This window comes from Gopherus flavomarginatus, chromosome 4 (genome assembly GCF_025201925.1).
Source record: "Gopherus flavomarginatus isolate rGopFla2 chromosome 4, rGopFla2.mat.asm, whole genome shotgun sequence".
Lineage (NCBI taxonomy): Eukaryota > Metazoa > Chordata > Testudines > Testudinidae > Gopherus > Gopherus flavomarginatus.
This window is the reverse complement of record NC_066620.1, coordinates 13801161-13825778: the sequence shown is the minus strand read 5'-3', so window position 1 is coordinate 13825778 and position 24618 is coordinate 13801161. Positions and strand designations below refer to the sequence as shown.

Genomic DNA, 24618 nt, shown 5'->3' with positions numbered 1-24618 from the left:
GGTTTACAAGCGAATAACAATAATAACCATAATTTCAGCAGCAAAAACCCTTTACTTTTAAAAACTGATCCCTACATAAACACGCTATCTGCCATAAATTTCTCCAAGTGCATCAAAGCACATTTACTTGTGAGGGGTCTGTGTTTTCTCCTGACATTCAGGGGAATTTCTGACCTCAAAAATCCCCATAAAGGATATTCCATTATTGCGTTGCTCAGGCTGAGATTCCCAGCTTCTGTAATAATCATAATAAATCCTGTTTGGTTTCAAGTTTCTTGGTGTCTCTAGTCATATGCTATGACAATACAAAGCTGTAGTTAAATGTTCTTACTTTAATCTTTAATATTATAGTTGTTTTGGAATTCTTTGAATAGAAATGACTTGCTTTTAATGAATTACAATGTAGAATTTTGTATTCTAATGAGTAAAATGAAGGAGAAAGATATTTCAAAAGATTGGTGGATTTCAAAACAATGTCTTCTAGTTCCGTACAGTCGGAAATTCACACTTTAATATATATTAAATCATTGAGCCTTTGGGGGTTGTTTATATCTGATTCTATTTTCTTTGAAGAAGAAGACGGAACGTAGCCCAGAATACTCTAGCCTGGACAGAATCTGATGTATAAGTGACAAAATCAGAATCAGCTTTTTAAAAAACATAGTGAACTATGATGCATCTTACTGCTGTGAACTAATAAACACATTTTATTGTGTGAGACATCGGCTTCATGTGTTGGCCAAGTCTATCAAAAATTTCAAGAGTTCTGAGTACTGTGACTGCATAATATGCAGCAGTTTGCACTTTTTTTCAAAACAAATAGAACGCATGCTTCTTGCATTAGCGGGCTACTTCCATTGGCTTTCATAGAAGATGCATGTCCTGAAGGGGGCTGATGCCTCTCATTCCAGGTGGTGTAGGGAGTTCAGAGCATAAGGAGTGGCACAGGAGATGCCCAGAGATGAGAGTGAAAGAAAGATACAGAGAGAGTGGGTAAGCATGAAGGGAAGAAGTGTGATCACACCTTCTCAGTACAATAAGAAAGGAGATGATAAAAGCCAGGATTGGCTGGACAGTGAAGTCCAATAAAAATAAAAAAATCTATGGTAGGGAACTGATGTTAGAAAAGAGTATCACCTTCCACAAATTTGATATCTCATCCACCCACGGTGTCTACTTAGAAGAGATTTACTGTATTTCTCAAGAAGACACTGGAGGCAGTAGGGTCATTGCTGAAGCAGGAAATGCAGTACAGCAGCTCCTATATAGATATGCTGGCCTCCTGTGATACCGCAGGAAGAGAAGATGAGAGTGAGCTTCCCAAGAAAGCCTTTCCTTATTCTCTTCTTGGATGGGTAACATAGTGCAGCAGAGGGCAGACAGTGCTTCAGACATACACAGCCACCAGAAAACATCAGGGGTTTGAAGAGGGAAATATGCAATGTGGAAATGGTGAAGCCGCCAATGGAAATTTTCCATTTTATTTTATTTTTCAGGCTGTCGTTTTTCAGCCTCTCTGGGCAGTTATTATTCGTATGCAAATAAGAATTGGATTGGTCTGTGGTTATGAAACATTTTCATGGATATTTTAATTTATTCTGCTATGAACACAGTGAAACCTTGTTATGGGTTGAGTTAAAAATTGTCAGGGAAGTTGATGGATGTGAAAGCAATAACTATCAGGATATGTTCATCACAAAACCTCCCACGTCAGACAAAAGGGTTATGTGAATCCACCCAGGAGTTTCTGGACTTGGTTGGCAGAGCAGCTTTTTATGAGTATTGTTTTGGGTAAAGTGTGTGGGAAGGAAGGAAGAACTGAGAACAAAAAAAGGACACAGAAGCAAAAGAAAGAACAAAGCCAAGCAGCAGCCTGTGAGCACAATGTATGACCCTGGCGAAAGCTAGGAAGAGAATTTTCTGGGCAGGTGTTGCCTCAAGAGGCTTGGGGCTGTAAGCCAAGCAATTATTCTTTTGTTTCTGGTTCCTCCTATATTCAGAGAAGCAGGACCCCGTACAGTCCTTGTAAACAAACAAGATTACATCAAAGAAAATACAGAATCTACCATCAATTTCCAACAATACCCAAATATCATCATAGTCAACACCCTATCTTGTAAACTTTCTTCGCTTTCCACTTCACCTACTCTTTATGAGCTGTCATGTATAAATAGCTGCTTGGTTCACTAATTGATTCATTATTGCTTTGTCTTTCTTAACAAGACAGTTCCCCAATTATCAAGGCAGTACAATCGGTGTTCCTAGGAAAATCCAACCTTTCAAGCAGAGGATTCTCACAGACTGACAGTGCGACCATCACAGTTTGAACTCATCACATACACATAATAGCAGATTTTTTAACAAATCTTCTCAGTTACGCACCTTTCCACCCCTTCACTACTGTGGCACATGTAACTTTCCATTCAGTTGGGCTACACAGAGGGGTTCAGGGGTCTAGTACAATACAGCTCTGTCTTTAGCTCAAGCAGTAGAAGCTCATGCTTTATGAGCCCAAGGTCCCAGATTTAGGTCCTGCTACTCATGCCCCACTCCTGGGCCTGGGTTACAGAAACATACCCTTAGCCTTATCAAACAGATGACTCTTACAGCTTGCCTGGATGGTTACCAATTAGGGGCTATTTTGGAGCAAGTGGAAGAACAAGTCCCAGAGACACAAAGCTCTCACAGAGGATGCCTGGCCAGCTGCCCCCTCTCATATATAATGAGAGAGATCCAGTTCAAGTGCCCTGCAGACTGTAGCTTTGAGGTCATAACCTATACCTTAAACTCCACCTGGAGACCAACACGTAGCCAGCCAATGCAGATCCCAGAGCACTGGTTTCATGTGCTCTCAGTGAGATACTTCACTTAATAAATGAGCCATCTTCAGTCTCCAAGGGTATGTCTACACTGCAGTATTAGCTGCGGGTTCCAATTCAGGCTCAAGCCTAACCTGGATTCAAGCTCAAACCTGGATAATATTTGAGAGGAGGAAAAATGTTCCCGAGGTTACAAAAAGCCCTACACATCGGCAGAAGTAAATAGCCTGGCAATGTAAGATCAGTCAGAATATCTGTCACATGTTAGATAGATTGCTTGGAGAAACAAATTAATGAGTTGGAGGCTATGCTCCTTAGAAAGTTTCTTTCAAACAAGTTGTATGATTGATTGACGTGAACTTGTGTCCAAACGCCAGGACGTAGAATAAAGCTAGCCTTTAGGACTCTGAAGACTTGTGGCTGATTGCTATGGCAACGCTCAGCAGGAAATATGTGTAAGAAAATAAGATTCACTTGACTATTCCTTAAAATGTAAATCTACACCAGGAGGAAACAAGATAGTCAAATGTAATATTGCAAAATCATTTGCTACAGCAATTCCTGGTGTTGCCACTATTTTAAGGACCTGTCAACATTTCCATTAAAAGCCCAGTTTTCATGTGGTTTATAATTAAGAGGAGGGGAAAGTGAGATTACTGTGGACTCAGAATTGATATTCAAAGTTTCAGCCTAGCACTGCAAAGGAAGATTCAGTCACAGGTATGGCTCATCGTCTCTCTCTGCTCAAGAAAAGACTTGAGCCTAACTACCTCACTCATTCACACTACACTCTGTCAGGTATTGTGGTTACAGAACATACTCTTCAAGGTATGCAAACATATACACAGGATAAGCACATAAACAAAGGATATTTTCTAACTTTCCTTACAAAACCAGGCAATAGATGACCACATGCACATTTCTGAGTAATAAGATACTACAAAATATTGTATACATTTCTTAAGACTTTTTTTGTGCTGTTCAAAACAGTATCAGATTATGTTTCATTAGAAATCAGGTTAGATGATCATGAATAGAATACATACAAATCATATTTATCAATGACAAACATTTACAAAATGGTGTGGGCAGCTAGTCCCTTTAGATCAATTGATTTGGGTCCTTAGGGGTAGGGAACATTTAAATAATTAAATATAAAGGCATGTTTTATTTTAAAAAAATAAGTCATGTGTACATAAACTAGCAATATGAACTGTGTACATAATAAGCAATATGCTTAGTTAACATCTCCTCTGTATATAGTTTGGATGTTTCAATATATGCTATTTTGCTTTTTTCTTTGGAAACTCTGCTTTAGTTCCTCAATATGAGCGAAATTGACTAGCACTAAATACACCAAAAGGATGCTAACACTTATAATCCATACAGAAAAGAAATCCAGTCCGTTTATGTTCAGGAACCAACACAAACACTTCCCAAGCTGCCCAGAGATTTGATTTTTAGTTGCAGATTTTCTATATTTTGTGATTTTAAACCATATCCTTTGAGTTCTTTTACTGCAGTTTTTGGTGGCTATAGAGACAACCATTTAGGTAACATTCAAACCCACATTCTTTGTGGATTCCCTTTAGATCCCACATACCGGCTGTAATTCTCCCTTGAGTTAGAGATCAGAGTGTGTGGTCTCAAGGAATCTTCTTTGCTGTTGCTTTACGAGTTACCTCTGTCTTTAAGATGCTATGCTGAGAATTTCATTGCTGAATAAAAACCTGAGAAATGGTTGTTTGAGCTGAGTTATTGTCCTGCATACAACATTTTCATTTTTGTAAAGGTCATGGAAGAGGCCACCGCCTTGTGGCTGAAAAATCAATAATAACTTTACTTTTTGTTTTCATTGTGAATTTAAAATAATCCCTTTTTCATTTCCAAGCCACACTAATTCAGCAGCCCTTTTTTATTTTCTGTGAAGTTTAGAAAGTGTCTGTTTAACTACCTCTCAGGCTTTAACTGACACTTAAGTTTGAGAGCATGTCAACTACAAGCAGAGCTGTGTGAAATATTGGTGAGGAAATCCTTGATGTACTAAGAAGTTTCAGTCTGTCAACATGGTTTCAAAACACTCTCCACCCATTCTCAAATTAAAACAGTACTAGTGCCCTCTGGCAATGTTAATACACTTCTACTAAATAATTTCAAAAGTATGTTAACCGCAATGGACCAAATTAATCTCTAGAGTAAGCAGCTGCAACTCCCACTAATTTGCCTAATATGCCAGAAATTTATTTGGCCTATAATGCTGTCTATTAGGAAAGTATAGATATTTGAAATGGAAGAGACCTAATAAGGATATCTTGTCCATTTCCCATTTTAATACTCAGGAGATTGATTTCATAGGATAATTTAGAACATCATTCAGAATTTGTTTTTTATGTTTAACAAATTGTCTTTGCTCACTTTTATATATTTACTCTTTAAAAAAAACAAACTCTTTGGATCACCCTAAATAATTCCTCTTCCACCTTGCTGTTTACACCCTGTTTACTTATTGATAGTTAAAAAATCCTTCTTATAACTCTCCTCTACCATAATGCCTATAAAATTCTTGACATTGGTTGGGCAGCTGGTGAGTTGGGACTATTGCTTATCGTGTTAATCAGCGCTATCTTGTTGTTTCCTTGTGTTCCCCTTGGCGAGTTTTTTTGCATCCATTTGTTGTATCACGTCTTAGACTTAGATTGTAAGAACTTTGAGATAAATTTCAATTCTTTGTCATGTGTTTGCACAGTGTCTAGACACAATGGGGCCCTGATCTATAACTGAAGCCTTAGGCACCGGTGAAATACAAATAAATACCACCACCAAACTGTCATTTTACCATATTCACAGTTGGATTTTTCATCTTTTTCTCATAAATCAATATCTTCAAATTCTTAACCACTGCCTGTTGCTTTTCTACAGGATGTTTTTTGATACTGAGCTGTCCAGAATCTATGCATCATTCTCATCAGTGCATTACAGATAGATTTTTGTTTGTAGATGTCAATTTCATCATATACTCTGAACAACAGAAATTTACAGACAGGCAAAGTAAGAAAAATGCTACTTGAGAATGTAGAGTTTGATTTAAGGACATTTACTTTGTATATTTTGACCTGTGATGTTGACAGTTTGTGTTTTAACAGTTATGAAGCTGTAACTTTTTGAATGTTAGCATCCGTCATTAAAAAACTGTTTGCCCTTCCATAATTTCCCACAGTTCAGAAAATGTCAATTGATAAAAATTGAAAAATATGCTTAAAATAAACATTGATATTTTCCATCAATATTCTAAAAAATAAAAATTTAATTGTGCCAAGCCTACTTATAAACAGAGCCTATCACTACTCTTGTTATGTGATGCTTCTCTATGAGCAGCATTAACAATTAATTGGCTTTTTTATGCAGCAAGGGAGGAAGGTATTATATGTTAATGAAAGTCCATATCCAATTTGAGAGTCATTATCTAAGTCCTTTTTGCTATTACCTCTCTGTTTGACTAAGTATCTGTGAACTGGATTATTTTCTCCAGATGTGATAGCGTGGACTTTTTCTGTGTTCAATCACATTTTAGTTCCAGGCCATGGTTCTGATCCGTCTTCCATTAAAGCCAAGGCTAAAACAGCCATTGACCATGTGGGAGTTGGATCAGGCATTACCCTGTAGCTTCTCCAGATCTATTTGCATTATATCTCTGTCCCTGACTAATGTTTCCAACACCTTCTAATTTATTATCATCAGAAAATTTAATTGAGCTGTTTACCCATTCTTCAAATATCATTAATAAAGATGTTAAATTAAACTGTGCTTACTACTGAACCCTGAGTCACCTCAATGCATTTCTCCCTCCCCCTTGATAAATTGCCATGTATCATTATTCTTCACTGATGGGGCTTCAGCCAATTTCAAGCCCACTGTTCAAGACACTGTTCACAACCACACCACCAATAGCAATATTTATTCAAGTAAGATTTTCAGAGCTAATTTCTAGGATTGCCAGCTTTTCCTTTTAAATGGTAAGTAATACATTCATTTTATTTTCCCAGTATTCTGGTGCCTTTCAGCTTCTCACTGGTAGTTCAATGTATTCATTAGCTAATTCCTTTAATATGCCCGGACTCCCTATCATTTCGGCTGCTTATTTGTACGTAACCATATTTCCAAGTATTCCTTTATTAGCTTTTAATCCACAGCCGATTGAACATTTTTGTTACTTCCCAATTGCCTTTATCATTTTTATTAAAGAACAATTTTACAAAGCAGCTCAGTCATTTCAAACAAGCTGATTTCCTCTCCTTCCTCATTTGTGAATGCATCACCTTTTTCTCCTTTCTCTTCTCCCAACTCCACATATATCTGGGATAGTCCCTGTCATAAACAGATAGCTAAGGGTTAATGTCTCTTCCACCTGAAGCACCTGACCAGAGGACCAATCAGGAAACCGGATTTTTTCAACTTTGGGTGGAGGGAATTTTGTGACTGAGGTCTTTGTGTCTGTCTTCCTGCTTTCTCTGAGCTTTGGAGAAGTAGTTCTACTTTCTAGTCTTCTGTTTCTAAGTGTAAGGACAAAGAGATCAGATAGTAAGTTCTATGGTTTCTTTTCTTTGGTATTTGCATGAATATAAGTGCTGGAGTGCTTTGATTTGTATTCTTTTTGAATAAGGCTGTTTATTCAATATTCTTTTAAGCAATTGACCCTGTGTTGTATCATCTTAATACAGAGAGCACATTTGTATGTATTTTTCTTTCTTTTTATATAAAGCTTTCTTTTAAGACCTGTTGAAGTTTTTCTTTACTTCAGGGAAATTGAGTCTGTACTCACCAGGGAATTGGTGGGAGGAAGAAATCAAGGGGAGATCTGTGTGTTGGATTGCTAGCCTGATTTTGCATTCCCTCTGGGGGAATAGGAAAGTACTTTTTGTTTCCAGGATTGGGAACAGAGAGGGGGAGTCTCTCTGTGTAGTTTCACAGAGCTTGTGTCTGTGTATCTCTCCAGGAGCACCTGGAGGGGGGAAGGGAAAAAGGATTATTTCCCTTTGTTGTGAGACTCAAGGGATTTGGGTCTTGGGGTCCCCAGGGAAGGTTTTTCAGAGGGACCAGAGTGCCCCAAAACACTCTAATTTTTTGGGTGGTGGCAGCAGGTACCAGGTCCAAGCTGGTAACTAAGCTTGGAGGTTTTCATGCTAACCCCCATATTTTGGACGCTAAGGTCCAAATCTGGGACTAAGGTTATGATAGTCCCAATTTCCCTCAGCCCTTTAATTACCATTAGCATTCTGTTCATATTGTGTATGATTGTTGCCCTTCCTTTTTCAGCTGCAAGTTTTAACAGTCTGAAGTTCTTTTTGTCTGCTTCGCCCCCTTTCCTCTACACTATTTGAGTGTTTTTACCTTCAGATTTCCAAGCTGTGTCTTTTGAAGTCCCTTTGGCTATTTCTTACTCCTTCTGTGGTCTGCTGCTATTTAATTACTGAATTATATATTTGGTTGCTCCAGACTTCTTCCATTCAGTTGATGTAACTGTCATAGGTTTCCTGAAGTCAATGGATCTGTGACCGTTTACACTGGCTCTGGATTTTCCCCATGGATTTTAATACTTCTACCATACTTACTAAGCTTCTTAATGCCTGTAAGCATGATTGGCGTCTCAAATGTCCCCACATCCATTTGCACTGCTGTGTTCTGGGAGCCCAGTATTTAGTCCATTTAACTCAAGTAGTTTATAATTATTACAAGAACAGGGAAAAACTGTGGAATAGTCATTGTGGCCACAAAAAGAGAAAATTTCATTTTGTGTTGATCCAACTTGAAATTTTTTCCAACTTTTTGATTAGCAGGAAATGTTGAAAATTTTGGTTTTAGATCAATCTGAAAAGCATTTTTGGAAATTTCCAGCCAACAGAAATATTTACTGTTCATCTAGTGCTAGTGTACCGATTAGGGTGACCAGACAGCAAGTGTGAAAAATCAAGACAGAGGTAGGAGGTAATAGGACCCTGTATAAGAAAAAGACCCAAAAATCGGGACTGTCCCTATAAAATCAGAACTTCTGGTCACCCTAGTACCGCCAGACCCCAATTGTCCGCTGGCGGGATCAAACCTGGAACCTCTGGAGCTTAGTGTATGAGCCTCTACTGCATGAGCTAAAAGCCATATGGCTCTTGGTTAAATGAGTCTGCTCTACAGCCTTACCTATTTCTAAGTGGTCTCAGTGCCACTAGATGGGACAGAACACCAGTCCCAGGAGGTGTAGGTTACACTAGTTAATAGCACTGCACTTCCTTATTGTGCCCACATGCACAATCAGTTCCTTGTGATAAGATGTAAATCCAGGATGGCTTCTCCTTCAGTCATATTCTTTGCTTTCTAAACACAAAGCTATCCTCTGTATAACTCAATAGTATCATTATTATTATTCTACATTTAGGGCCTAATTAACATCTAGAGCAGGCGTAGGCAACCGGTGGCAAGAGAGCTGATTTGCAGTGGCACTCACACTCCCCGGGTCCTGGCCACCGGTCTGAGGGTGGGGCTCTGCATTTTAATTTAATTTTAAATGAAGCTTCTTTAACATTTAAAAAACCTTATTTACTTTACATATAACAATAGTTTAGTTATATATTATAGATTTATAGAAAAAGACCTTCTAAAAACGTTAAAATGTATTACCGGCACACAAAACCTTAAATTAGAGTGAATAAATGAAGACTCGGCACACCGCTTCTGAAAGGTTGCCGGCCTCTGATCTAGAGTCAAGAATTTTTATGCAGTTTCCCCCAACAGCTACTCAAAGAGTCATTTTCACTCTGGCCCTGGCTTGGGGGCTTACTGCTGGTGCCCCCGTAGTTCCTCCTTTGCTATTATCATTTTGTCCTTTCTTACCCAAAGTATCTCACTAGTTTCATCTGCTTCTCAAGTCTGTTCTCACTGGTCTGACTGCACTAGAATAAGGGGCTGGAGCCAGGAGGAACATTGCCGCTGCAGCAAAAAGAAGACTTCACTGCCACTGACCAGCCTCACAGAAGGAACAAAGAGGATGTTTTCTTTGAATATTCATTCTCATGGATTTTTAAAATCAATTCAAAGGGCAAAAATGAATACAAAGTGAATATTTTCAATTCTATAGTATATGCATGAAGTTTAAATAAAAGAACCCAACCTAACTGATTATCGTTTATCTCTTTAGTGACTGGCTATATAAAGCTAAAGTTGGATTCATCTGATGGAATGTTGTAAGTATGAAAAGGACTCCATTAGGACTTAAAACAGGCCAACATACACAGCAGCTCTGGCTCCAGAAAAGAATCAGTGGGTAGTATTTTGCCTGCTGCGGCTCCAGAGAGCATGACTACCTGGGCAAAAAAGGTACATTTGCCAACCGAGTTAACTCAATTGTATTAGCTTAATTCGACTTAACCCCCATCTATCTCATGGACACTTGTCTAAACACCGATTCATATATTTTAGATTGAGTTGGTGTATCTTAATTTGAAGCCTAGGCTACAACATAATCAGCTCAAACTATCTAAAGATTTCATACTATGTCTACACAGGTTTTACACAGGCTTGAAGGTTCAACTGAACTGAGCTAATGTAATTGATCTAACTTGATTGAAAAATACCTTCTTTGCCCAAGTAGACTGGGCTATAAAGTATAGTGTTTGTGTAACAGGATATAAACAGCACAATGCCGGAATGTTGCCATGCAATTATTACAGCCACATTGCCCATGTCACACTAAACACTGTGTCAATCCACTTCCCTTTTTGGATGAAATTTGATCATTGCAATAACCTACACTTACAATTCAAAAATGAAATATCTACAGTAAATTCAAATTTAAAGTGAGAATATTTTTAAATCTTTCTAAAATTCTACCCCATGAGGAACAGTCCTCATCAAAATTTCTTAAATAAAGGTTGGTTTTATTTTAAAATCAGAAGACATTCACAGAAATTTAGGAACAGCTGGCATTGATAATGAAGGATATTTTCATACCAGACTAGACTTCAGCTGCTTACTTGTTACGAATAGTTTTACGAAGTCAATATATCATTTTATCTGAAACAGTTAATGGAACAATATTTTCTTCTTTCTTTACACCATTTTGATTAACTTCGATCTGACTTTCTTCAGACTATGATATCTACTCCTTGACTCCTCAACTCTTGTTTTAATAATCTCACTTTCTTGTTGTTTGTTTAATCAGAAATATTTTTAGAGCCTCCCTTCAAGTACTAAATCGTTTAGTTAAGATGTAAAATGAGCTTCAGCCACTGGAGCAGGATAAAAATAAAGACAGATAAAGGCCAGTCACAGCTAATGACTTCAGTAGAGTTATGATTTCCATCAGCTGAGAATTTGGCCAATATACGACCAAGAATTTCCTAAGTTCACGCATTAGAAATACTAACCTCCATTCAGAGATATTTACCTGACTAATATAATTGGTTGGTACATTTTCCAAGTAAAGCTTGCAAAGTTGTGCATATACATTTGCACATCTCACGCATGTGCATACCTGATGTATGCACATAAATATAGTCTATGCACACTTAGCTATTGAAGACTGTTACTAGCGCACACAAATGCCTGAGTATGCAAACTCATCAAATATATGCAAATATGATAGGCACATCCAAATATATTCATGTAAATGCACACTTCTAACTTTGAAATCTGGCCCTTTGAAATACAAAACATGAGATGTATTTCATAAAATCAAGGAACCATACTTATTAAATGAAACATAATAAAACAATTCTTTTACAGAACACAAATTATAAATTTATGCCGATGGATTCTGGTGGAGTGGTGTTATAAATTATGTTATCTGACCATCTCTTTTCATCTCTATGTTTAAGGAAAATTTTAGTTTACAGAATAAAGTCACTAGACCACAATCATCTCCCCCTCAATAATTACTAAGGTTATATTCTGCAGAGTCAACTATTTGACAAACGGCCTCCTGCTAAGTTTTTTAGGAGGATCATAACATGTAAAATTAACCATTGGAGCCGTTCTCTTCCTGCCAGTTCTTAGTGGAACAGTAATATGTTAGATACAACTGCTTTACAAGCCCAGCTTTTGTGTCACCCCCAGGTTGTCCTGATTCTCTTCTCTTCCAGTCATGCTGAATTAACAACTCTCAATATCTTGTTCTTGAATACCACATATGACATGCATGATCTTAAAAGTTTTTTATTATTCCTATAATTATGCTAAAACCTGAGGAAAAAGACACAACATAAAGAAATAATACATCTTTATGAAGTACTTACAATTGATCTGATATTGTTTTCTTTTGCCAGTTTCAGAGATGATTTATAACAACTTGCCAGGTCTTCTTTATGAGTATCACTGATATGGCCTCTTGCTATTGGGCCCACAGTATGAATGACATCTGCAAAAAAATGAAAAATATATATATATTCACTTTACTCCTAATATGGGTAATGATTGGGAAAGGGGCTAATTTCTGGAGAAGGGTCTAGAAATCGCAACTGCATTAAAAAGAAAAAGAAAAAAACAACAACAGGGTAGTCTGGCAAATATCTTCGATACCTGTATACAAATTCAGGGAGTCTGGAGAACAAGCAGGATGAACTGGGAGTCATGCTATGTGAAGAAAATTATGACTGAATTGGCATCACGGCGACTTGGTGGGACAACTGCCATGATTGGAGTACCAGCATTGAGGGATATGGCATGTTCCAAAAGGATAGCTATGGGAAAAACAGAGGTGTTGTGCTTTACATCAAGAATGTATCCACATGCTCTGAGGTCCAATGGGAACGGAGTGACAGACGTACTGAGACTCTGGATGAGGATAATAAGTGAAAAGAATAGTAGTGATCTTATGATGGAGGTTTATTATAGACCACCAAATCAGGAAGAGGAAGTGAATGAGTCATTCTACATACAAGCAGGTAACAAGATTAGTTAACACACATGAGCTAGTATTAATAGTGGATTTTAACTTCCCTGATATGTTAAAACACTATTGCAGTAAAACGCAACACATCCTGCAAATTCTTAGCATGCATAGGGAACAGATTTGTGATTCAGAAAATTGAGGAAACATCTAGCGGATCATCCATTTTGGATCTGTTTTTGATCAATAGAGATGATTAGTTGCAAACGTGAAGGTGGTCAGGAATTTGGGAGGAAGCGATCATGATCAGATTGAATTAAAGATCCTATGAAAAAGAGGACATGAGAATAGCAAAACAAGGACACTGGACTTCAGAAAGGTGGATCTCAACTGAGTCAGAGAAATAGTAGGCAAGGTCCCATGGAAAGACTAGTTAGGAAGGAAAAGAGTCGAAGGGGACTAGAAGTTCTTAAAAGATGTGATACTAGAGACTCAACATCAAGCTATTGCGATGCAGAGTAAAGATAAGAAGAGCCGCAGGAGGCCAATGTGGCTGCCCAAAGAGCTTTTTAGATATCTAAAAACCAAAAAGGGATATATACAGGAAATGGAAGGAGGGGCATGTCACCAAGGAAGTATACATTGGAATAGCATGAGCATGTAGGGAACAAAATCAGGAAAGCCAAGGCAAAGAATGAGTTACAGCTGGCAAAAAATGATAGAGACAACAGGAAGGGGTTCTTCAAATATGTCAGACAAAAGAGAAAGATCAACAATGGCAAGAGTTCGCTGCTCAATGGAGGTGGTGAACTGGTAATGGAAAACGACAGGAGAGCAGAGCTACTCAATCCTTACTTTGCTTCAGTCTTCTCACAAAAAATAACATGTGACCAGATGACTAGCAAAGTTACCATAGACAATAAAGGGAAAGAGATGCAGATCAGGAGAAGTAAAGAACACATCAGAGATCTTCTGACCAATTTGAATGAATTCAATTCAGTGGGCCCAGATACTATTCATCCAAGGGTACTGAAGGAATTAGCCACTGGCAATAATATTTACAAACTCATGGATGACAGGAGAGATCCCGGAAGACTGGAGAAGGGCTAACATAGTGCCCATCTTCAAAAAAGGGAGAAAATGTGGAACTGGGGAACTATAGACCAGTCAGCCTGTCTTCATTATCTGAGATGCTACTAGAGCAATGTATAAAACATTCAATTTGCGAGTACCTGGATGATGAAGGGGTAATCACTATCAGCCAACATGGATTGACCAAGAAGTTCCAGTCATGTCAAACCAGTTTGATTTCCTTTTTTGACAGGGTAACAGATTTTGTGGAAAGGGGAAATGAGGTGGACATAATATACCTGGACTTCAGCAAGTCTTTTGACACATTTCCACATAACATTCTATTATGTAAGATGGAGAAATGTGGGCTCAACACAACTATCATGAAGTGGATACATAACTGGTTAAACAATCACAAACAAAGAGTAACCCTTAATGGATTGGAGGGAGGTCTCAAGTGGGGTTCCTCGAGGATCTGTTCTGGGTCCAGTGCTGTTTAACATCTTTACTAATTACCTGGATGTAGGTATAGCGAGTAGACTGATCAAGCAGATGACACAAAGCTGGGAGTGTGGGTTGCAAATACTCTGGAGGATAGAGCTAAAATGTAGTACTCTTGATAGATTGGAGAACAGGTCTATAGACAACAAAATGAAATTCAACAAAGACAAATTTAAAGTGCTACACTTAGGGAAGAAAAACCAAATATACAAATACAGCATAGAGGAAAACTGGCTTGGCAGCAGTACTGCTGAGAAGGATTTGGGAGTTGTGGTGGATCACAACCTCAATATGAATCAGCGATGCGATGCTGTTGCAAAAAAAACAAACGCAATTTTAGGTTTCATTAACAGAGGTATAACATGTAAGTCACAGGTGCTTGTTAGGTCTCAGCTGGTGTACTGTGTCCAATTTTGGTCACCAATGTATAGAAAGGATGTAGAGAAACTGGAAAGGATCCAGAGGTGAGTGACAAAGATGATCAAAGGGATGGAATGCAAGCCATGAGAGCAAAGGCTGAAGGAACTGGGTATGTTTAGTTTCAAAAAGAGGTGATTAAGAGAGGATATGATAGCAGTCTTCAGATACTTGAAAGGCTGACATAAAAAAGATGGAGAAAAGTTGTTCTCTCTTGCCACAGAGGGCAGGACAAGGGGCAATAGGTTCAAACTACAGCATAGCAGATTTAGATTAAACCTCAGGAAAAACTTCCTAACTGTAAGAACAGTAGGACAATGGAACAGATGCCTCAGGAGGTTGTGGAAGCTTCTTTACTGAATCTTGGCAGGGAGTCAGACTAGATGACCCTTGCAGTCCCTTCTAACTCTATGATTCTATGATTATTAATGGCCTCATAATTCTGTACCACTATTGCAACATTACAAGTTATCATCTGCAGTTATTGTACCTGGACACAAAGATTTAAACAATAATGCAAGAAATGCACATAATTGGTATCCATGAGACAATATCTTTGTAGGAGATTAAAATGTAACTTTACAGTTTTCAGTTAAAGTAGTAGTACATTTGAGTTAAAGCAAAATGAGAAAAAATGTACTGAACTGTATATTATTTCTGTTACAAGCTGCTTACTACTTGCACCATAAATAAAATGGCTCCACAAATACTGTAATCTGTAATTGAGAGTTTCTGTAAATGTTGTACAACAATTTTAAACAATCATTGCCATTCTTTAGAATCCCAACAATGGGGAGAAAATTTAAAATTCAAGTTTTACCATCAAGATCATTGACAGGTAGAATGTGACGTGTCATTCTTTTTCATTAAATCTCTGGGATCTTTTCTTAAGGATCATTTTTAAAAAAAAAAAGCACATTCCGCTAAACTTTATTGACCTACGAAAGTGTTAATTACCAATGGATTAGCAGACATTTCACATAAGGAAGATTCAATCAAAACACTATGCAATTTTAAAAAAACAACTAATTTTGTCTAAAGAAACAACACATATAGAAATAGTAGAGCCACTGATTGCAGTAGATAGGATGCTTCTGAATTCACTGACATAGTAACCAGGTCCTACATTATCAGATATAAAGTTCTTAAACCAGGGGGCTCTCTGAAAAAAATGAAGTAAAATTACTTAGACATCTATAAACTAAAATGTACCATTAAAAATATTTCTAAATTTTGTATAAAAGTTACACATAGTGAGCATATTTACTTTTCAAATCCCATTTCTACATGTAGTAACAATACCAGGATGACTAAAGATGACAGGTAGCTACATCCTTTTTTGTGTGTTGTGGATATTCCCCACAATCCACCATCGCAGAAGTAATCAGGGATGACCCTCTCTCTTGTACATCGTCCTGAGCTATACCTTGACCTCCTTGCCATATCATGCTGTTTACAGTAATCAGATAGTTCTCATCTCACACAGCAACTAGTCACACCAGTCAAGTAATACCTCTATACCACACATGAATGGCTTCCATGCATTTCCAAGTGTTCGTATCCTTAGAATTTCTGGACTAAGTTGTGGCTGCTGTGGAAATCATAGCATCTATACGGTTGCCAAAATCCCCCTTCTTACGGTAATACGAGTACACTGGAGGACATGTCAAATCAAAGGCAAATTGATGTAATACATATAAATGCACTTGATCTTCTCAAGTTCCACCAACATCAGATGTCTACAAAGGAACATAGAGATAGCCAGACTGTATCAGACCTGAAGTCCCTCTAAACTAGCATCCTGTCTTCAAAACTGGCTAGCAACAAATGTCTCAGAGGACGATGAAGAATGTCACAGTAGACATATGTGTGATAATTTACTCTTGGAAAGGTCTCATCATAACCCATAGTAGAGACTGTCTTAAATGCTGAAGCATGAGACTTTTTATCCCCTTCCAGAACTGTGTTTGCATTAACTGTTATAACTGTATATTCTTGTTATCCATATAAACACTCAATCTCTCTTTGAATCTTTCCATCTTTCTCTTGTTCATATATCCTCCAACACAGTTTTGCATTTGCAGAATTTTTAAGCCTTTCCATCTTTCATTGCCTAACTTCAACCCACAAAAGAGAATTTTCTGAGGTGGCCACCATCCCACTCTGCTTCTGGCACCGAGATGCAGAATCACAGGCTCTTAGAACTTCACAAAACTTGCCTGGTTTGAACTGAATTTCGCTTCTAGCATTTTTTTGGTTGATGAATGCACACATTGAAGAGAATCCAAATGAATATAAATACAGCAGAATGATAGCTGATAGGAAACTTCATGAATCCAGTATGAATCAAACTTGGAAGGATTTATAAAACTTGCCTTCCTAACTACTATAAATACACAATAAGAAGCACACAAAAAGGCAACTACCATTCTTCTCCTTTTAATCACAGTAATTTCTCCTAGTTATAGGAACAAGATTGGACAGACTGGATAAGCTCTGTTGATTGTCACAGCTGCGATATAGTAACTACAGTAGTGCCCTTCTAAATTGTTTTTAAAAACTGAAATGTGAAACAAGCATTTAGTCTTGGTCAGATGACAAGTGGGATGACAACTGGTGATCCAAACAGGTAAGATGGTTTTATCCTTGAGTTCACAGAAACATTATTTTTAGTGTGCACTTTAGACAATATAATAAACAGAACTGTTACTACTCAACTAAAACAAACAACATAGCTGGTTCATAATTTGCCTGTGCTGCAAGCAACAGGCTTGTGTCAGTATTTCCATTAGGAAACCTTTCTTTATAAAATATTACTATAACAACTTTGCAAATAAAGTTCCTATGTTTTTGTGTTCGATTTTAACAATGTTAAATAAAAAAGAATAGGCACTTCTGGTCATTTTCGCTATATTTGTTTCTTGCAAGAGGAAAGCCTGAAGAACAGAATGGATGGAAGTTATAGATCAGTAAAACTGCTCTCCTCCAACGCCATTACACATTTACAGATACTAGAATTGGAGGATACCATCAGACATATTTAACTCATAACAATAAAACAAGCAACAGGCACAGAAAATAAACATAAACAAACATAAAGGAAAATAGAAAAGCTGTGTAAGAGAAGAGAACTGATCATAAAATGATTCCCTCCAAGTCTTTTTTAATACTGATGCAATATGTATTTGAAGGTACAGCTTCCCAAAAGCTGAAACTCAAATGGGAAAATGAGTTACAATTATAATTTACTGATAAACCGCAGGATGAGGTTTGGACTAAAGCTGAAATCCTGAGTTAGTTATTGTGTTCCTTCTTCCCAATTGGAAGAATTTCTACTTTTGTTTTTCTGGTTAAATATATACTTTATCCTTTGAATCCCTATGTTGTAAAATGCAAATTCTAAGAACATCCAAAATATGGGGCTAAACTAAGTTAATGTTTTTCTTGGAACCTTTGAATTTGCACTTCTTGACTTCTTGTGATTTTTCACTGTGCATCGTTAACATCACATTAACATATCCCTAGGCACTTAATGTAAATAGGTTCCCTTAAATGTGATTAAATAGTTCTTATATGTTAATTTATAGAAACTAGGAACAGGTGGTCCTATTGACTAATGCAATGACCTGTCATGTCTGTCAATGCGGTTCTAAATTGGTGTTAAGCTGTAAGAAAATGACTTTTGTTGTTTAATTGCTTATTGCTCTGGTGAATTGCTATTCCAAGCACATCATTATCACAAACACATGATACAGCAGGACTTTATTAGCGGAGTAATAATAATGTTTCAATATGTTGTATGGTCAGCAGATGAACAAGGAGTTGAAGATTTTATTGCTACATTTTGCCAATAACATTAATACATACATGTATACATTGTCTATGCATACACTATCTCATTATATATTAGGGTCTGGCACAAAGGCTAAATCCTCCGTGAACATGCTGATGCAGGCAATCAAAAAAAGAATGCATGAGGTTAAGGGTCGATAGGCCCAGACTGAACTATTTTATTTATATACATCCAGGAAGAGTTTCTTGCTTCAAAGCTCAAATGTTGCCTTGGGTCAGGATGTTTCACTCTGTTTTCACATGCCTCTGATTGCCTTGTGAGAACAGAATCCCAGACCTCTCCCAAATATAATTCTGCAGTGGGCATCTTGACCATGGCCCCATTCGTTTGGTTCGTCACAATTCCATCCCTGACAAAATACTGAAATACAGCTAAGGGAAAAAATCACGGAAGTTCTGAAAAATAATGGCATATGGGGAGCAATAAGTAGCTAGGTTTACACATATCGAGTCTTGCCAAACAAACATGGCTATTTTTGTTTTGAAAGATAAGTAAATAAGGAAGTGTTATTTACTCCTCATAACACAAGAACTAGGGATCACCAAATGAAATTAATAGGCAGCAGGTTTAAAAAAAACAAAAGGAAGTATTTTTTCACACAACACACAGTCAACTGGTGGAACTCCTTGCCAGAGGATGTTGTGAAGGCCAAGACTATAACAGGGTTCAAAAAAGAACTAGATACATTCATGGAGGATAGGTCCATCAATGGAAATTAGCCAGGATGGGCAGGAATGGTGTCCCTAGCCTCTGTTTGCCAGAAGCTGGGAATGGGTGACAGGGAATGGATCACTTGATGATTACCTGTTCTGTTCGTTCCCTCTGGGGCACCTGGCAATGGCCACTGTCGGAAGACAGGATACTGGGCTAGATGGACCTTTGGTCTGACCCAGTAGGGTCTTATGAAAGCATTACAAAATTGGTGGCTAAAGGCAAAATGGTAGATATACTCAGATTTTGTTTTTTTAAAGTATTTGATACAGTATTTGTTACATGAGAGTTTGCTTTCCGGATTAATTGAAGTTAGCATGGATAGGAACACAGCCAAAGGGATTAAATACCAGCTTCAGGAACATAAACAAAGAGTAATGATAAACGGCAAAGTATTGAGCTGAGAGGTGTTTATCACAGTACTTCAGGGATCTGCTCTAGGTCTGTTCTCATTTAGTATGTTCAGTAATGCTCTGGAAGAGTAAATGAAACATTTGTGAAAATAGGAGAGGATATTAAATTGGGTAAAATTGCAACACCAGTGAAAACAGAGAGGACTAGTATGAAGGGACCTAGAGAGATTAGAAACATGGGCAGTAAACATCAAAATGCAGGCTAATATGTTTGGGGGAAAATAATCTGAAACACAGTTGTTTAATGGGAGAAAGAAACATGGAAAACAGTAAGATTTTAATGCTCTACCTGACTAGAGCCTGAGTAATTTGGACTCCATGTAGCTGGAATGTGGAGGAGTTGGGGAGGTAACATTTAACTCTGGATGACAGGCTGCAGGCAGCACTCCTTACCTTTTCCCCATGGCCACAGCCCATCATTGCAAGATGCATGGGGTACTGACGCTACTGTATTAGTGTAAAGGTGGATCTCTGAGCCTTTCTCTGGCCTGCCCCAGGCTAACCTAAAGTGATCTTCCATGTTAGCCTATGCAGGACCAGCCTGGACATCCCTTTCACAGTATGCAGGGTTAAACAAAAAAGTATAAGAAATAATCAGGTCTTAGGCTACGTCCAGACTACCCACCGTATCGGCGGGTTAAAATCGATTGCTCGGGGATCGATATATCGCGTCTCATCTAGATGCGATATATCGATCTCCGAGCGCGCTTATATCGATTCCGGAACTCCATCAACCCCAACGGAGTTGCGGAATCGACAGGGAGAGCCGCGAACATCGATCCCGCGCGGTGAGGACGGGTGAGTAATCTGATCTTAGATATTCGACTTCAGCTACGTTATTCACGTAGCTGAAGTTGCGTATCTAAGATTGATTTCCCCCCGTAGTGTGGACCAGCCCTTAGTAAGGGCTAACAAACTGCAATTGGTAAAAACTTTAATTTTAATACCAAAATTATGTTGTCAGTGTTCCTTTAAAACTTTCATCTTACTATGCCCAGTCTTCAGCAAAGCCAAGTGTCTCTGACAAGAAATTTAGTTTAGAGAGAAAGCTGCAGTGTATGTGATTGTATATCATATACAATGCACTTACATTGGGAATTTTCACATCAATTTTTAACAGTTCACCAAGGGGCAGTGCCCATGTTGAATGTGTATTTTTACACAGCACATAGAAATGGATCCAACTGCTTTCAGTGATAACATCCCAGAGAGATGAAAATGTTTATACTTTTAAAGAGAAGAGGGATTTTCTCTCTTTCCAGTGCATGCTGGGGAAGACAGGCAGGGGAAGATACACTGTACAAGGACTACAGTGCTTAGAGCTGCTGAACATAAGGAGAGCCACCTATGGGACCGAGGGAACAATTTAATTTACACCAGGATTTCTCAGGCCATGTCTACACTTACAGTTTTGCAGCGCTGGTAGTTACAGCTGTGTTCGTACAGCTGTGTAGGGCCAGCGCTGCAGTATGGCCAAACTGACAGCTACCAGCGCTGCAGTGTGGCCACATTTGCAGCACTTGCAGTGCTGTTGGGAGTGGTGCATTGTGGGCAGCTATCCCAGCATTCAAGTGGCTGCAACGTGCTTTTCAAAAGAGGGGGGTGGGGTGGAATGTGACAGGGAGCGTGGAGGAGACAGACAGAATGGATATTTGGAGTTGACACTGTTCTCAGCTCCCTGCCTTGCAAGTTCTAAGGACTGGAAGACACACAGTGCCTACCTTCAATCATTTTAAAAGTTCTAACTCCCTTCCCCCACTCCTCTCTCATTCACTAAATGCAAATTATGTACTGCTAAATACCCGTCAGACCAGATAAGCAACTGCTCAACACGGACTTTCCCCTCCCCCCCGCCGTGTGAGAGTGCTGTTTCTCTCTTCAAGCAAAGAGCTGTGAACATTCCAAAGTAATTCCCCTGCCTGCCTCCGCTCGCTCAGCAAACAGGAGCTGTGTTTGTTTTTTAAATAAGCAGTTTGGCTGAACTCTGAGCTCTCCCTTTCTTCTGGTTTGTTGTGGACAGGAATTCTGGGATACCTCCTTATACCCCGGAGGTCAATAAAAGCGCTGGTGGGCGTCCACACTTGCTGACCAGCGCTGGATCACCAGCGCTGGAATCCCTACACCCGAGGCTCGACCGGGTGTACAGCCAGCGCTGCAACCAGGGAGTTGCAGCGCTGGCTGTGCTTTGCAAGTGTGGCCACATCCTAAGTTGCAGCGCTGTAACCCCCTCACCAGCGCTGCAACTCTCTAGTGTAGCCATGGCCTAAGACATTTCTTGTAGCAGACAGCTGTGGCAATCCGGCAGTGCATGTTGTGAGACACAGTAGGAAGAAACTGAAGGTTTTGTTTCCTTTTGGCAAAATTGTATCTTATATGAGCTATACTGAACTGATTGTCAGACACCTGGCTAGGGGTCTCAGTGGTCAGAGAAGACAGACCATGACAATTAAGCATTTATTTCAATGTATGATTCTGTACTCTCTGTTTATTACCAGGAGTTAACATCTGAGTTTTCCATAAACCACAACCTGTTTTGAGGTACAGCAGGCCCTCGGACATTTCAACATTCCTGTTACTATTTAGACAACAATGAACATAAATATAATTTGCACATTTAATCAACACTACAAAAGCATCACGCTGAAGATCTGTGAAAAAACAAAACCACATATACTTTGCTGTGCCATACGTACTGCAAATGTAAAAAATTCAGATTAGATTTATTTTCTCTGACCTCTTTCATTAAATAAATCTGTCCATAATCTTCACATTGTTTTTTGATGCCATTTTTCATCCAGGGACATTATTTGTATCCAGGATACATTGTGGGGGGAGGGGAGGAGTTTGAAGGGAGGAAGAGCAGAGAAGTATGAAAAACAACTTTCAGTTGCTAATTGAAAACTATGTGATTGTGATCCAAAAAGAATATGGAAGGCAGGGATGTGATTTACAAATATTCCTTTCTTGGTCTTTGCAAAGTGTAAAGTTAGCCTGCAAAAATATTAGCTTAATGAATTTTCAAGCAAATGGAAAAGTTCAAATAAGTTTCTCTCATTCTCTCTTTTTCAGAAGTGAGTGCACCACATTCAGACTGTTAATGAACTGGCAGACCAAGTCTAGAATCAATTACACATTTCTTTCATTTATCCCATTTGCGTATTCATATCCATAATCAGTCCATCTAGCCAACTACATAATGAAGCTGTGCCCTGTCAATCATAGATCAAACTGTAAGTATTTTCAAGAGGAAACTAATGTATTGAGTTTAGCTGAATATTTAAAAAAATATATGATACCAAGACAAAGCATTAAGGTCTCTAATTTGTAAATCTTATCAATCGATCTACAGAATAAGCACTGCCATATTAGTCCTGAAAAGGGATATCTAAAGTTCAGTTGATGGGAAATAGAATTACCCCCAGATATCTTACATAATGAATGTTACCATGCCTACTATACGCACGTAGACTAATGCTTTGACATCCAAATGTGCTCATCTTGTTCATACTCTATTTCAAGCTACACATAATTGTAAATAAAATGTGCATTTTTAATCTGCAGACATGTTAAATTAAGGTAAACTGTTTATCATCCCCTAAAACTACTGTCTAATTTCAGTTATTTAATGATACATTTCTTTAGAAGTAAAATTGATTACTTCACTTTTTTTAATACAGTGAGCTATCTTTTTTTTTTTAGATTGCACTGTGCTAATGCGGAGTGCACAGGAATAAAAAAAATCCAGTTCGCAACAGTTTTAAAGTATTCACTTGCTTATGTACATTATATCATTTCACCTTCCTGATCTGAATGTCATTAAATACTTTGTACTCTGTGTACCTACTTTATATGCAGATGCAAAACAAAAATTTGCATTTTTTGGCAGATAAAGAGAGCCAGCATGAGGTTTCTAGGCTTGAATTAATGAGCACCGCTCAGTTTAAGGTTCAACCCTTTTATAGCATACTTTATTACTAATATCACTGTTTTGGACATTTCAGACAATATGTTTCATGCTTCATTACATTCAAAAGACGTGATATTTTAAAGCCCTATTCATAAAAAAATGATTGGAGCCATTTTCAGACAAATGTCATATTTGGCACATAAAAAAGTAAAGAATGTGCTTGTCATAAATGATTAATCAGTTTTCTCCTTTTTGTATTGTGTGTACATTTAAAGTATGATACCGGAGTGAGAACTACAAAGCAATATTCCCTGTTGGGAAGGTAGGGAAATTTACAGAATCTGGGAGATCCCACAGGGAAATCAAGGAAACCTGTACTCAATAAATGGTTTCCAGAAGAGAAGGAACTCTCAGAATCCATGAGAAGCTGTAAAAAAACACAAAGCTTGTTCTCAGTAATTGCCACTAACTCCAAGGGGTGCACAGGCAGCCTGAAAATGCAGTGATGCAAGTAAAAAACATGGCATTTCTGGCACTCGTGCTGGTCATAAAATATAAGGCCCAGAATATGAGCTCAGATACAACAGTGCTATTCCATTCAAATCTAAGGAATTTATAGCATATAACTGAGATCAGAACCTAGCCATGAGCAGATGAAACAAAAATAAGGTCTATTCAGGCAGGAGAAGCAAATTAGGGATTGTATAGTCCATCCAAAGATGAGCAGGTTCCACAGTTATTCAGCACAACAGTGATAGGTGTCACAAGTATAAAGACATACACTTATATATGATCAGCATTGCAACTTCTTTGGAAGTGACTGTGTACCTGTAAAATGACATGAAATTACTGCATTCATGCCTTTAAAAACTCAGCATAAAATTAAAGAACATGAACTGAACTCCACATAAATTAGATGAAACTACTATGTATGTGCCTTGAAAACATCAGCATCTAACACCCAGAGTAATTGGAGTACTGGTGGAATCATCCCATCCTTAAAATAAGAGATATCTTGGAATCACGACAGAGTAGCCAATGTTGACTTTCTAACT

The 24618-nt window shown here is 38.2% G+C and overlaps 1 protein-coding gene across 4 annotated transcripts in view; it reads right to left on the bottom strand.

The window, feature by feature from the left end:
* MACROD2 (mono-ADP ribosylhydrolase 2) overlaps nt 1-24618 on the bottom strand; it is a 1364702-nt gene that overhangs the window by 520698 nt on the left and 819386 nt on the right. For all 4 annotated transcript variants that reach the window (XM_050952172.1, XM_050952173.1, XM_050952171.1 and 1 more), the window contains one exon: nt 12098-12219. In XM_050952172.1, coding sequence (XP_050808129.1) covers nt 12098-12219 — 122 coding nt within the window. The remainder of the gene's footprint in view (nt 1-12097; nt 12220-24618) is intronic.